The following is a 13,235-nucleotide window of genomic DNA, read 5'->3' as shown; positions in this document are numbered from 1 at the left end:
ATTTTTCTAGGATGTGTATTTCTGGTTTTTCGGTATCAGAGGAGGAAATGGATGGAAATCAACTTGTAGTAACTTGTTCGATTTCACAGAATAAAAATTCTTTCATACCTACCTACGCTCTTATTGATACCGGAGCATCAGGATACGCTTTTATTGATGAATCTTTTGCACGCCACAATAATCTTACAATGACCCCCCTCAAAATACCCCGCCATGTAGACGTTATAGATGGAAGGCCTATTAAGTCAGGAAAAATTACCCATATTGTCGAAGTCTCGCTAGACATTCATGGTCATCGGGAGATCGCGCCATGTTTTGTAACGAAGTTAGGACATTATCCGATTGTGATGGGGATACCTTGGATGCGACGACATGATGTTACGATTCGACCAAAAGAAAACCTACTTGTGTTTGACTCTCGAAGCTGTTGTCAATACTGTTCACTCAGTGGAACTGCAGTTATTGTTCATGGCATCTCGATTCCCTTACCGGAACACCATACGGTCATCGTTTCAGCAACTGAAAAATCCACTGTCAATATTGAACAATTAGTACCGAAGGAATTTCACCATCGTCTCCATATGTTCAAAGAATACGATGCTTCAATTCTCCCACCACATCGACCATCCCATGACATCGAGATAGTATTGGAAGAAGGCAAGCGGCCACCATACGGACCTATATATGGATTGTCTCAAATCGAGTTAAAGGCACTACGGGAGTACCTTGATGAAAATTTACCCAAAGGATTTATTCGGGCTAGTGAATCACCAGCGGGAGCACCTATATTATTCGTAAAGAAAAGCGATGGAACCCTTCGACTTTGTGTTGATTATCGAGGTCTAAATGCGATTACAATCAAAAATCGATATCCATTACCATTGTTAAAAGAAACCCTGGCTAAGCTGTCAAGATCACAATACTATACCAAGTTGGATTTACGATGGGGATATAATCAAATCAGGGTAGCGGAGGGAGACGAATGGAAAACAGCATTCCGGACTCGATATGGACATTTCGAATATACAGTAATGCCGTTTGGATTAGCTAATGCCCCTGCTACATTTCAACATTGGATCAATGATATTCTACGTCCCTACCTTGATCAATTCGTAACGGCATACTTAGACGATATCCTTATCTATTCCGAGACCCTATCAGAACATAAAGAACATATTCAAAAGGTTCTAAAGGTACTTGATGAAAATCATGTTCACCTTAAACCTGACAAATGTGAATTTATGGTTCAGGAAACAAAATATCTTGGTTTAATCCTTACTCCGAATGGGAATAGAATGGATCCAAAGAAAGTTATTGATGTTTTGGAATGGACTACACCGACAAACCTTCTCGATGTTCAAGTATTCCTAGGATTTGCAAATTTTTATCGACGGTTTATTTTGGGATATTCGAAAATTGTTGCTCCGCTTACAGCCTTGACAAAGAAAAATATTAAATTTGAATGGACGAATGAAAGGGAGGAAGCATTTCAGACTTTAAAAAAGATGTTTACAACGGCACCGATACTAGCTCACTTTAATCCGGATCGAAAAATCGTAATAGAAACCGATGCATCTGACTATGTTTCAGCAGGAATCCTATCTCAACGTGACAATGAAGGAATTCTACATCCAGTCGCTTTCTTTTCCAAGAAACATTCTCCTGCAGAGTGCAATTACGAAATTTATGACAAAGAACTTTTAGCAATTATACGATGCTTCGAAGAATGGCGACATCACCTGGAGGGAGCTCAATTCCCAATTGAAGTTCTTAGCGACCATCGGAATCTTGAATATTTTATGACAACAAAATTGTTAAACCGTCGACAAGCCCGTTGGTCCGAATTCCTTTCACGTTTCGATTTCGTTATACAATTTCGGCCAGGAAAACAAGGAACAAAACCAGATGCATTAACTAGGAGGTCAGGTGACCTACCTAAAGAGGGGGATGAACGGTTGACGCATCAGAGTCAAGTGATTCTGAAGCGGAAAAATTTGGATATCAAGCTAAGTTTGTTCGCGGGTTCTTTGTCAAATGAATCCGCTGAAGGAGCGTCCACTGTAGAGGAGTTATTTTCAAAAGCTTACCAAATGGATAGTTTCCCAAACAAGGTCCTCAATATGCTCCGGAACGGTGTTCGCCACTCGAATAAGATTTCGCTTGCCGAATGTACGGAAGATAATAACGGTCGGTTACTTTATCGAGGCGTGCTATATGTACCAGACGACAATGACCTTCGACTAAGGCTTTTGAAAGAATATCATGATAAACCATCCGCAGGACATCCGGGTAGAGCTAAGACATTGGGACTTCTAAATCGAGAATATTACTGGCCACAAATGCGAAGATATGTCGACCAATACGTTAGGAATTGCAATGTGTGTACCCGTAGTAAGGCACCACGCAATGCGCCTCATGGAGTGCTCCGACCTATGTCGATACCTGAGGGACCGTGGCTGGATATATCAATGGATTTTGTTACTGATCTCCCTGAGAGCGATGGATATAATGCAATTTTGGTTGTGGTGGATAGATTAACCAAAATGCGACATTTTATATCAACGACTAAAGAGGTGGATTCGAAGGAAGTAGCAAGGTTATATATCAATAACGTTTGGAAGCTACATGGATTACCTGAGACCATTATATCTGATCGAGGAACACAGTTCGTTGCGGAATTTTGGAAATCGCTTTGTGACCGGTTAGAAATCTCACCAAAATTCTCTACTGCATTTCACCCCCAAACAGATGGACAAACGGAGAGGATTAATGCTATAATGGAACAATATCTCCGAAGCTATGTTTCTTATCAACAAGATGATTGGGCTCGAATGTTACCAATGGCTGAATTTGCGACAAACAATCATGCCTCCGAAACAACAAAGGTCTCCCCGTTCTACGCCAATTCAGGAAGAAATCCAAGGATGACTTTTGGCCCTTTGGAACATGGTCGAACGACGGCGGAGGATCAAGCGAATCGTATTGCAAAGGAAATGAAGGATGTGGTGGATTTCTTAAGAGAAGAGATGTTCCGGGCGCAAAGGATACAAGAAGAATCAGCCAATAGGAATCGAATTCCAGCTCCTCGATACCATTTAGGAGATAAAATTTTCCTATCGACTCGTCATATTCTAACCAAACGACCTTCCAAGAAATTCGATTGGAAACGTATTGGACCTTATAGTGTTAAGCGCATTGTTAATCCCTACGCCTACGAGTTGGAACTTCCCCGGTCAATGAAAGTTCACCCAGTATTTCATGTTTCACTACTGTCACCTGATGCGAATGATCCTTTACCGGGACAACAACAGTTACCACCACCTCCGGTTGAGATCGAAGGAGAAGAAGAATGGGAAGTCGAAGATATTTTGGATTCGAGGAAACGAAGAGGAAGGTTTGAATACTTGGTACGATATAAAGGATATGATGAAGCCTCCTGGCAACCACTATCGGACCTTGAGCATTCACCTGAAATCGTTAGACGATTCCATGAGCGTTATCCAGAGAAGCCTAAGCCTACCAGGAGGTAGGCCTTAGAGGGGGGCGTGGTCTGTAACTGTTACGGGCATGCCAAGCATTTACGGGAGTGAGAGAAAGGCTAGTAGATACCCCAATACCCTCTGTACGCTAATATCAACTCTTGACCACACTCGCGGAGTGTGGTGCGACCAAATTACGACCAAAAAACCCAGAGTCATAAAAAACACGTTTTCGACCCCAATAATAAACCCCGGAGCGTCAAACCGCCGGAGGGGAGTGTTTTGGTACCGGTGGATATATGAGGGACAGCTGGAAGCAATCGGATCGAAGATCGGATCACTCGGAGCGAATCGGCGCAAGCTACCAGCCGACCGAGTACCTGTCGGCGGTACCTGTGGGCATGAGAGGACTCTGCTATGTGGGAAAGCGATGTGGGAAGAGGCCTGAGTAGGTAGCCTTGCCGGCCGAGACCTCCGAATAGCCGACGCTGACGATTATCCACCAGACGGCCGATGGAGAAGAAACATCGACAGGGAAACGTGCATTAGAGTGGATAAATAGGTTGAGGGGTTTCAGCGGATTTAGGAGTTTGGGTTACGGACTTAGGAGTTAAATGTTCTTGGTTGTTTTTCAGGGTCTCGGTCAGGCCCCGAGTGTATTCTGTATTATTAGTAGACTGGGTCCTCGAGACATAAGCGAGGGATATAAATACTGTGTCATTCACTGACTAGCCAAACCATCATCGGCGAAATCAGAGTCTTAACAATATAAATCGTTGATACGCGAGTTACAACTTTATTTGACTAGACTTTTGGAATTACTTTACTCTATCGTGACTTCGAACTCTACCTGAACTATTACGTCGAAGACGGTCGAACATCACACGCTAACTCTAGTGAATCTTTGTTGATAACGTAGCTCGCGGGGCCCGTATCGAATCAAGGAGAATCATACTCGACGTTGACTGAAGAGACCTTGGAGACTTCTACCTTTGTAGCTGTTAGCCGAACTCTGAGCTCTGCGTAGTGTACTCTTGTGGTCTGGTACGCATCCCTCACAGTAACGGCAGCTACGTATTTCGGCTAGGTGATGAACTGGGATGAGGGAAGGAGGTATCGTGCAGTGGAATTAGGATTTGTAATGGGGATTTCTGTTATGTTCTTTGGGTTTCTGTTATGCGAAGGTATTAGTCATCATTGGATTATGGATGGATATATAAGGGGGCGTTGTCTTGTGCTTTTGTCTGTTTTCCTTCTTCTCTTTCTTCCTTACGCAACCTCTGTATTTATTCCACGAATACTATTCTTTGTTCGCACTACGTCACAGGGCTCCAACCGGTTTATCATACCAGGTAGAGCCACCCCATAGTCCATAGTCAAAGTATACCTTTACGTTTACGTCCACGTCTACGTCACTACCGAGGTTGTATTCCTTGGCACCACAGTCTATCGCCTATCGTCCCCGTGATAATTTAGGAGTTTGGGTTACGGACTTAGGAGTTAAAAGTTCTTGGTTGTTTTTCAGGGTCTTGGGTAGGCCCCGAGTGTATTCTGTATTATTAGTAGATTGGGTCCTCGAGACATAAGCGAGGGATATAAATACTGTGTCATTCACTGACTAGCCAAACTATCATCGGCGAAATCAGAGTCTTAACAATATAAATCGTTGATACGCGAGTTACAACTTTATTTTGACTATACTTTCTGAATTACTTTACTCTATTGTGACTTCGAACTCTACCTGAACTATTACGTCGAAGACGGTCGAACATCACACGCTAACTCTAGTGAATCTTTGCTGATAACGTAGCTCGCGGGGCCCGTATCGAATCAAGGAGAATCATACTCGACGTTGACTGAAGAGACCTTGGAGACTTCTACCTTTGTAGCTGTTAGCCGAACTCTGAGCTCTGCGTAGTGTACTCTTGTGGTCTGGTACGCATCCCTCACAGTATATTGTTACTCACAAGTTCACTTGGAGTAACGAAGTCACCTCAAAAAGAAGAACTATCATCATTATCCCCTATTACAATGACTACCCGAAGGGATAATTATTTTATTGATACCTCGGCCGTAACTGAGGAGGCCGGAGGGGAAGATTCTATGGTAATATCGAGGGCTGCTAGCACAGATCCTCTACTTACGGGAGGACCCTCTACACAAACTAGGCAATCGAGTAAACGCTCTGCTCAAGCCCAGTTCGTGAGGAATATGCAGGAGTTTTTAGATACCCATGAGGCACAAATGAGGTATCTTGGTTCAGCTGGACAGGCCATTTGGCAGCAGCTACAAAACCTCCAGGAACAAGTTCAAGGAAGTGGGCAAATTCTGGACAAGAAAGCACGGCAAGAAGCCATTGCCCAAAAACAACATCTCGAATCGCTCTTCGAGCTCGTCTCCCATGTCCAACAAGTACACGAAGCAACACGAGCCGCCGACCACGAGGTTCTGGATCGTAACCATCGGATTACACAGAACCAACTGTTGGAAGCGGAGCGACAACTGAGGATGGTACGAGAAGAGCGGGAGCAGGAAAAAGGGGAACAACGGGCTATGTTTGCGCAATTCAAGCAGTCCGACGAGATAAGGAACCAACGGATAGCTGAGATGGAGGAACTACTGCGACAACATCTGTCAGTAGCCCCTTCCGTGGCTAGTGCTCCCTTAGACCCTAATGCACCCCGAACTGTTCCTGTTGGCAATGGCAAGAACCCCCAAAATGCTGGCCCCCAAACATCAGGGAACGGCAAGCAACCAGAAGAAGCTAGTCCAGTTGGAGGAAATGGAGGCAGACAACCGGAGGACGCCGGCCCAGTACAGGGAAATAGTGGCAGGCGACCGGTAGAAGCTGCTCCAGTGGGAGGGAATGGTGGAAATCAACCTCCCCAGAACCCACCGAGAGGAAACCTTGGGGGAGACCCAGAACCTTCCGACGACGATGACGACGATAACAGCGAATGGTCGCACGGTCGGAAGAATTGGAGAAGGAACCGAGGCGGGAACCGGAATTCGGCGCCGCCCGAAGACGAGGATATGGTAGATTCGCTCGCCAAAATACCCTTCGAGTTCGAGAATGCCCGGAAGCATAACCTGCGGCATTGGCTCATGGAGTGCGAGATCTACTTCGAGCAGAAGCCAAAGAAGTTCCGAACGGACAGGAACAAGGTCCTGTTCGCTAGGACATATACGTGTGGGTTGGCAAAGGAATGGTTCATGGAATACATCGAGATCAAAATGTTGGGCCCGGCCGGTGCAGACTACGCCACTTGGGCTCGGTTCCGTCAGGAAGTCAGGAAACGTTTCCTAAGCACTCAGGAGGCTATGGAAAACGCGATGAAGATGTAGCAGTTTAAGTACTCTGCTAACATCGGGGACTACCTGACAAGGATGGAGATCATGAACCAGCATGCTCAGATGAAAGGGGCATCCTACCACGCCGCCCTGCTCCAAGGGCTACCAAATGAAATTCGAGAGCGCCACTCTCGCTTCGATCCAACCGATGACGACTCCGAGTACATTCAACAGTTGGAACGAGCCGGCAAGGCTCACGAGGCTTATCAAGAGCAGATGAAGATGTTGGGGAAAGCGGAGTCGAGAGGAAGGGAGTCGAATAATGGTGGGAACTCGCGGCAGAAGGAAAAGGGGTTTAAGATCAAGGGGAGGGCTCAGACTGAGGAGAAGGAAAAAGGGCAAGATAAGAAGAGCACCAGCAAGAACAAGTCGGGGAATAAGCCAATATACCACGACTACGACGAAGCCATCAAGGGAGTTCCACAGCCGGTCCGAGACCAGCGAAAGACCGATGGTGTCTGCGTGCGATGTGGCCGAAAGGGTTATCTTTGGAAATGGTGTCGTTCAGATGCTAACAGTAGTGCATCTATCTCCTCTTTCTCCCGTAAGCATACCCGCGATGACGATGGCGACCACGATATGGAACCACCGGAACCCCAACCTCAGAGAAAGCGAATGAGGCACCGTCCTAGAAAGCCGGCTGCTACGGCTGCTGCGGAGTACACCAGTGGGCAAGCGTTTGTACAAGAACGCGGATCGGAATCTGAGATGGATTTCGATATGGATTTTTAGAAGGGGACTCTGATGAGTCAGGTCAGGGGTATCCCCAGATTGCTATGTTATCACTGACGGAAAACAACAAAAAAAATATGAAAAGAAAAAGGCAGGAAGGGAGAGCGTCCCAACCGGAGAAAAAACAGAAAATATTGGAGGAACCCATTCACGGTCCTCGACCTATCGTTAATCAGTTCCTTTGTTTTGCGGAAAAATGTTTACCTTGTAAGGTGTTGTTGGATACTGGAGCGACTGGTCCTGTTTTGTCTGCCGTTTTTGTTGATAGTTTTGAGGTCCCGAAGGTGAAACGAGATGTCCCGGCCCGGGTATTTGGATCTACGGGAGAAGTTCTGAAGGGCACGGGACACGCCTTTACACAACCATTAATTATAATGTCAAGGGGGCATCAGACACAGTTATCATTCGAGATCGCCCCTCTCCCATTTGGCATCGATGCAATATTACCGAACTGGTGGTTGAAAGAACACAAGCTGGTACTAGGGGCAAATGGGGAAGTTTCCTACGATGGTGAGAACTGCAAGAGTCGCTGCTTCACTGACAAGGAACCTCAAATAGAGATGGACGAGGGTGTACTGGACGATCCGGAGGCCCAATTCATCGGTAACATCTGTCTATTGGAAGATGAATCGGTCAACCTCCGCGAAACTCTTCCCTCTTGGCTCCATAAGTTCCTTAAAGTCTTTCTACCATCGGAGGCAGACAAGTTACCACCGCATCGATCTTACGACCATGCGATAGATCTCGAACCAGGAAAGCAGCCCCCATGGGGACCCATCTACTCCCTATCCGAAGTCGAACTGAAGGTGCTTCGAGAGTACCTGGACAGAATGTTGCGATTGGGAAAGATTAGGCCGAGCAAATCCCCAGCAGGAGCCCCAATCCTATTTGTGAAGAAGAAGGACGGTAGTCTGCGACTTTGCGTTGACTACCGTGGACTTAACCGCGTATCTATCAAGAACAGGTATCCTCTACCGCTTATGGACGAGCTACGAGATCGAGTAGCAGGCGCGGTTATCTTCTCGAAGATTGACCTCAAGGAAGGTTACAACCTCATCAGGATCAAAGACGGCGACGAGTGGAAGACAGCATTCCGTACGTGGTATGGACAGTTTGAGTACCTCGTCATGCCTTTTGGGCTGGCAAACGCGCCGGCGACCTTCCAGAACATGATGAATGATGCGCTGAGGGAATTCTTGGATCAAGGTGTAGTAGTATACCTTGATGATATCCTAATATATAGCAAGTCTCGAGAGGAGCACAGAGAGTTGGTCGGCAAAGTCCTTAGTAGGCTACAAGAATACAATCTAGTCGCCAACCCGAAGAAATCGTTCTTCGATCTCACCGAAATCGAGTTTCTCGGATATATCCTTGCCCCAGCAGGCGTCACCATGGCACTGGATAAGGTCATGTCTGTTACGAATTGGCAAGCCCCGTGCAGCGTTAAGGAAGTACAGATCTTCATGGGCTTTGCCAACTTCTACAGAAGGTTTATCCACAATTTCTCCAGGGTCTGTAAACCCATTACCGATTGTCTCAGGGGTGATGCTAAGAACTTTGTCTGGTCTATGACGGCCCAAGTAGCCTTCGAAAAACTCAAAACCCTGTTTACGTCTGCGCCGATCTTGGTACACTTCTCTCCAGATCGTCAGACAATCGTGGAAACGGACGCAAGTGATTTTGCTATCGCCGCAATTCTATCCCAGGTTATTGATGGAAAGACTCACCCTGTTGCCTTTTATTCTCGAAAGCTTAACCCAGCGGAACTCAACTACGACGTCTGGGATAAGGAAATGCTACGGATTGTGTCAGCCTTGAAGCAATGGCGGCACTACCTCGAAGGACCTAGCCGAACGGTCCTTGTCTATACGGATCATAATAACTTAGAGTACTTCTCTACAACGAAGGTTCTTAACCGACGACAGGCAAGGTGGGCTGAGTCTTTGGCGGAATTTGACTTCAAGATCATTTACCGCCCGGGAACCAAAAATGGGAAGGCAGATGCACTATCGCGACGGCCGGAGTACCGTCCTGAAGGGGGAGGCACGCTTGGAAAACAGCCGATAGACAGGTTCTTTAAGCCCGGGCAGTTGGCGGAGGAAGAGTTTGTGGTATCAGCGGTGTCGCTTGCCTCCAAGGGGGTGATTGACTGGTCTAAGAATTTTCTGGATCATGTCAGGCAGGCGGCATCGGGAGACCCGACATGGGTAGGAATGAGAGAGAGAGTTGAGCAAGGGGAGAAGCTGGGGGAACTGAAGGATATTGCTGAGAAAGACGGGCTACTTATCACGGGGACTATAGGCGATAGACTGTGGTGCCAAGGAACACAACCTAGGTAGTGACGTAGACGTGGACATAGACGTAAAGGTATACTTTGAGTATGGACTATGGGATGGCTCTACCTGGTATCATAAACCGGTTGGAGCCCTATGATGTAGTGCGGACAAAGAATAGTATTCGTGGAATAAATACAGAAGAAGAAGAAGAAACTTATATTGCTTTGAAGTACAAGACTTATCGCATGCCGAACCAACCGCCTAAAACAAAACCGAACCGAACAAAACGAAAGAGAAAACACCGAACAAGAATAAACCAAGAACAAAGCAAAACAAAACGAACACGAACAAAGACAAGGAAATCCAAGAGCAATACGCAACCAGAAAAACCCAATAACAAGGAGAATTAACATATCTCAGCGGACTTGAGCGCTGGATCCATCAAAAAGAACAAGAAATAAACAAAAATAAAAGGTAAAAGGAAACTACCCTTCCTAGTCCCGCCTCTAATCATTTTCTTCCATCCCCTCTTCCAGGTCCGCCTCCGCCTCCACCGGCTCGTACCATTTCGAGAGTTGAGATTTCTTTGCAAATTGTAGGATGAGGTCCGTATTCAGGTTTGTGAACATCCAGTTTTCCCAGGTCATCGCTCCGGGGATTTTCTCTATCAGAGGGGCGCGGATTCGAGCCCACGCTGGGCATTCCATAAGTGCGTGTTTCGCTGAGTTTTCCATACCACACTGGCATGGTTCGGGGTCTGTATGCACTGCATGTTTGTCGATTCGGGTGGTTTGACATCGAATTCGAAATACCTTTTTTGCTTCTGTAAGGGTAAGTTTCGCAATTTTGGGAGGGGGGCGGAATTCCCCCCGGTGGTGGTAGTTAGGTATTGGTTGTGTATTCCATTCTTCTAACAGGTGGTCGGGTAGTAGTTTGTTTTGGTTCCACTTATCTCTCATATTTCCGGGAGTTTGGTATGGGAGTAAGAGTGTAGCGGAGCCATTTCAACTGTCTGGTGTATGAGTACACACAGGGCCCGGTTACATGCTGAGAGTTATTGTTAGAAGCCAGTCGCACAATGATATGCAAGTACCGGCAGTGTGGTTAGCTACCGGCTGTTAGAGTAACTACATTCCGGGCGCTAGGAAGGGGATCTATTCATGGGAGCAATGACTGACGAGTCTATGCCTCGCCAGTGTCTAGAAGACCGGCCAGAGTGAAGCTCTGATTGTCCGGTGATCCACTGTATCCTCTGAGCATTGTAAGTCCGCCGAAGGGCAGGGACTATGCTAGGGAAGTCTACAATAAGCGAAAGCTCTACAGCAATGATTAAGCTTACACCTGAGCGGCAGCTCATTTCTGCAGGTCCTCGGTTGTGTGGCAACCAAGGCTGCAGGTGTTACAAAGGCTTTGACTAAGGGTGGTTGCCTTGAGGTATCGGAAACACCTGCTGACGCTTAGAGAAAAGCGGGGTAGCGGTGGTATTGTTTCCGGTACTGAGGGGAGGCCCACCAGAACTTAGTAAGGAGTTAGGAGCAGAGAATAGAGACCTTCGGAGTATAAGTACTCAGGTTCATTCTCGCCCTTCAGTCCTATTCTCTCCAGTCTTCATCAGAAAGAAAACCAAGTTCTTATCGGTAGCAGAGCCCTTAAAGATTATTGAGTTCTAGCGATAGTATCTTTGAATAATCTGCAACCTGATTGTCTATCTTGCACGGCCGTCTCTATTCTATGCAAATCTATTTCTCTTAGAAAGGACCCCCGTTACAAACAGGGAGGCAATTCGGTGCAGTCCTGTCCCTTTGATATTCGTTTCTCCGTGTGGGAGGAGCTCGATCAGGGATTCATTGTTGGGGTGGGTTGCCTCGGTGCAGAGTATTCTGGTTCCATACTTTCTTGAGCGATATGTCAGGAGGTGTTCTAGGGGGGGTAGGCCTGCTTCTCGGAGGAGTTTAGTTTTCTTGGTCCATCGTGGTAGGCCTGTAATGACCCGGGCGGCTTCGTTGTATAGTGGTTCAAGGGATCTTATAATGTGGTCTGCGCCAGTCCACCAAGCCTCAGATCCGTAAAGCAGACTTGGAAGGAAGCCTTGCGTTACTAGGTGCTGGACTGTCTTAACAGTTATGCCCGGGAGGCGGGCAGTGTTTCGGATTTGGTGTAGGGCTTTCAGGCCTTTTGCGATCGCTGCTTCGATATGGGGCCAGAAGGAGAGGGTCGGATCTATCCAGACTCCTATATATTTCAGCCTCTCCTTGGGGTATGTAGTGGTGTTGTTGATTTTGACTGGAAGTCGTGGTTGTTCTATGGATGATGTGGTGGGGCAGAAGAAGATCAGGTCAGATTTATCCGGATCGTATTTAATTTGGAGTGGCTCGGCTTTTATTAGTCTTTCTCTCATACGTTCCTCCATTCTTTTGATTATGAAGCCTGGTGTTTTGGATATTTGCACCAGCGCATCATCATCGATATATGTGGTGTCCATCTCTTTCGGGCTGCTTGTTGGGTCCAGAATTACTCCGGCATAGATCATAAATAGTACCGGAGACATGGGGCTGCCTTGCGGTACTCCAGATTCGTAGGGCTGTGGTTCCTCTAGTTCATGGTTAAATTGGAATTGTAGTTTTCTGCCGGTGTAACGGGGGTCCTTTCTAAGAGGTATAGACTAAAGTAGAATAGAGACGGCCGTGCAAGATAGACAATCAGGTTGCAGATTATTCAAAGATACTATCGCTAGAACTCAATAATCTTTAAGGGCTCTGCTACCGATAAGAACTTGGTTTTTCTTTCTGATGAAGACTGGAGAGAATTCGGACTGAAGGGCGGGAATGAACCTGAGTACTTATACTCCGAAGGCCTCTGTTCTCTGCTCCTAACTCCTTTACTAAGTTCCGGTGGGCCTTCCCTCAGTACCGGAAACAATACCACCGCTACCCCGCTTTTCTCTAGGCGTTAGCAGGTGTTTCCGATACCCAAGGCAACCACCCTTAGTCAAAGCCTTTGTAACACCTGCAGTCTTGGTTGCCACACAACCGAGGACCTGCATGAATGAGCTGCCGCTCAGGTGTAAGCTTAATCATTGCTGTAAAGCTTTCGCTTATTGTAGACTTCCCTAGCATAGTCCCTGCCCTTCAGCGGACTTACAATGCTCGGAGGATATAGAGGATCACCGGGCAATCAGAGCTTCACTCTGGCCGGTCTTCTAGTCACTGGCGAGGCATAGACTCGTCAGTCATTGCTCCCATGAATAGATCCCCTTCCTAGCGCCCGGAATGTAGTTACTCTAACAGCTGGTAGCTAACCACACTGCCGGTACTTGCATATCACCGTGCAACTGGCTTCTAACAATAACTCTCAGCATGTAACCGGGCCCTGTGTGTACTCATACACCAGACAGTTG

General features: G+C 46.8%; 4 protein-coding genes across 4 annotated transcripts; 2 read left to right on the top strand and 2 right to left on the bottom strand.

Moving 5' to 3' along the window:
* Positions 1-47: 47 nt before the first annotated feature.
* Positions 48-3,530, top strand: H6S33_003584 (uncharacterized protein; the record flags this gene model as incomplete). Its single annotated transcript, XM_044834942.1, has 1 exon — positions 48-3,530. One exon carries the CDS (start codon positions 48-50, stop codon positions 3,528-3,530), a length of 3,483 nt encoding a protein of 1,160 aa, XP_044691945.1.
* A 4,109-nt stretch (positions 3,531-7,639) lies between these two features.
* H6S33_003583 (uncharacterized protein) lies at positions 7,640-9,901 on the top strand (the record flags this gene model as incomplete). The annotated part of the gene is made up of 1 exon (XM_044834941.1): positions 7,640-9,901. One exon carries the CDS (start codon positions 7,640-7,642, stop codon positions 9,899-9,901), a length of 2,262 nt encoding a protein of 753 aa, XP_044691944.1.
* Positions 9,902-10,344: 443 nt separating this feature from the next.
* Positions 10,345-10,797, bottom strand: H6S33_003582 (uncharacterized protein; the record flags this gene model as incomplete). The annotated part of the gene is made up of 1 exon (XM_044834939.1): positions 10,345-10,797. The coding sequence occupies one exon, from the start codon at positions 10,795-10,797 to the stop codon at positions 10,345-10,347; it is 453 nt and encodes a 150-aa protein (XP_044691943.1).
* Positions 10,798-11,567: 770 nt separating this feature from the next.
* On the bottom strand, positions 11,568-12,386 carry H6S33_003581 (uncharacterized protein; the record flags this gene model as incomplete). Its single annotated transcript, XM_044834938.1, has 1 exon — positions 11,568-12,386. The coding sequence occupies one exon, from the start codon at positions 12,384-12,386 to the stop codon at positions 11,568-11,570; it is 819 nt and encodes a 272-aa protein (XP_044691942.1).
* Between the last annotated feature and the right edge of the window lie 849 nt (positions 12,387-13,235).

This window comes from Morchella sextelata (genome assembly GCF_020137385.1).
Source record: "Morchella sextelata strain SCLS chromosome Unknown scls_15, whole genome shotgun sequence".
NCBI lineage: Eukaryota > Fungi > Ascomycota > Pezizomycetes > Pezizales > Morchellaceae > Morchella > Morchella sextelata.
Note: the sequence above shows the minus strand (reverse complement) of the source record. Positions and strands in the feature narration are given on the sequence as shown.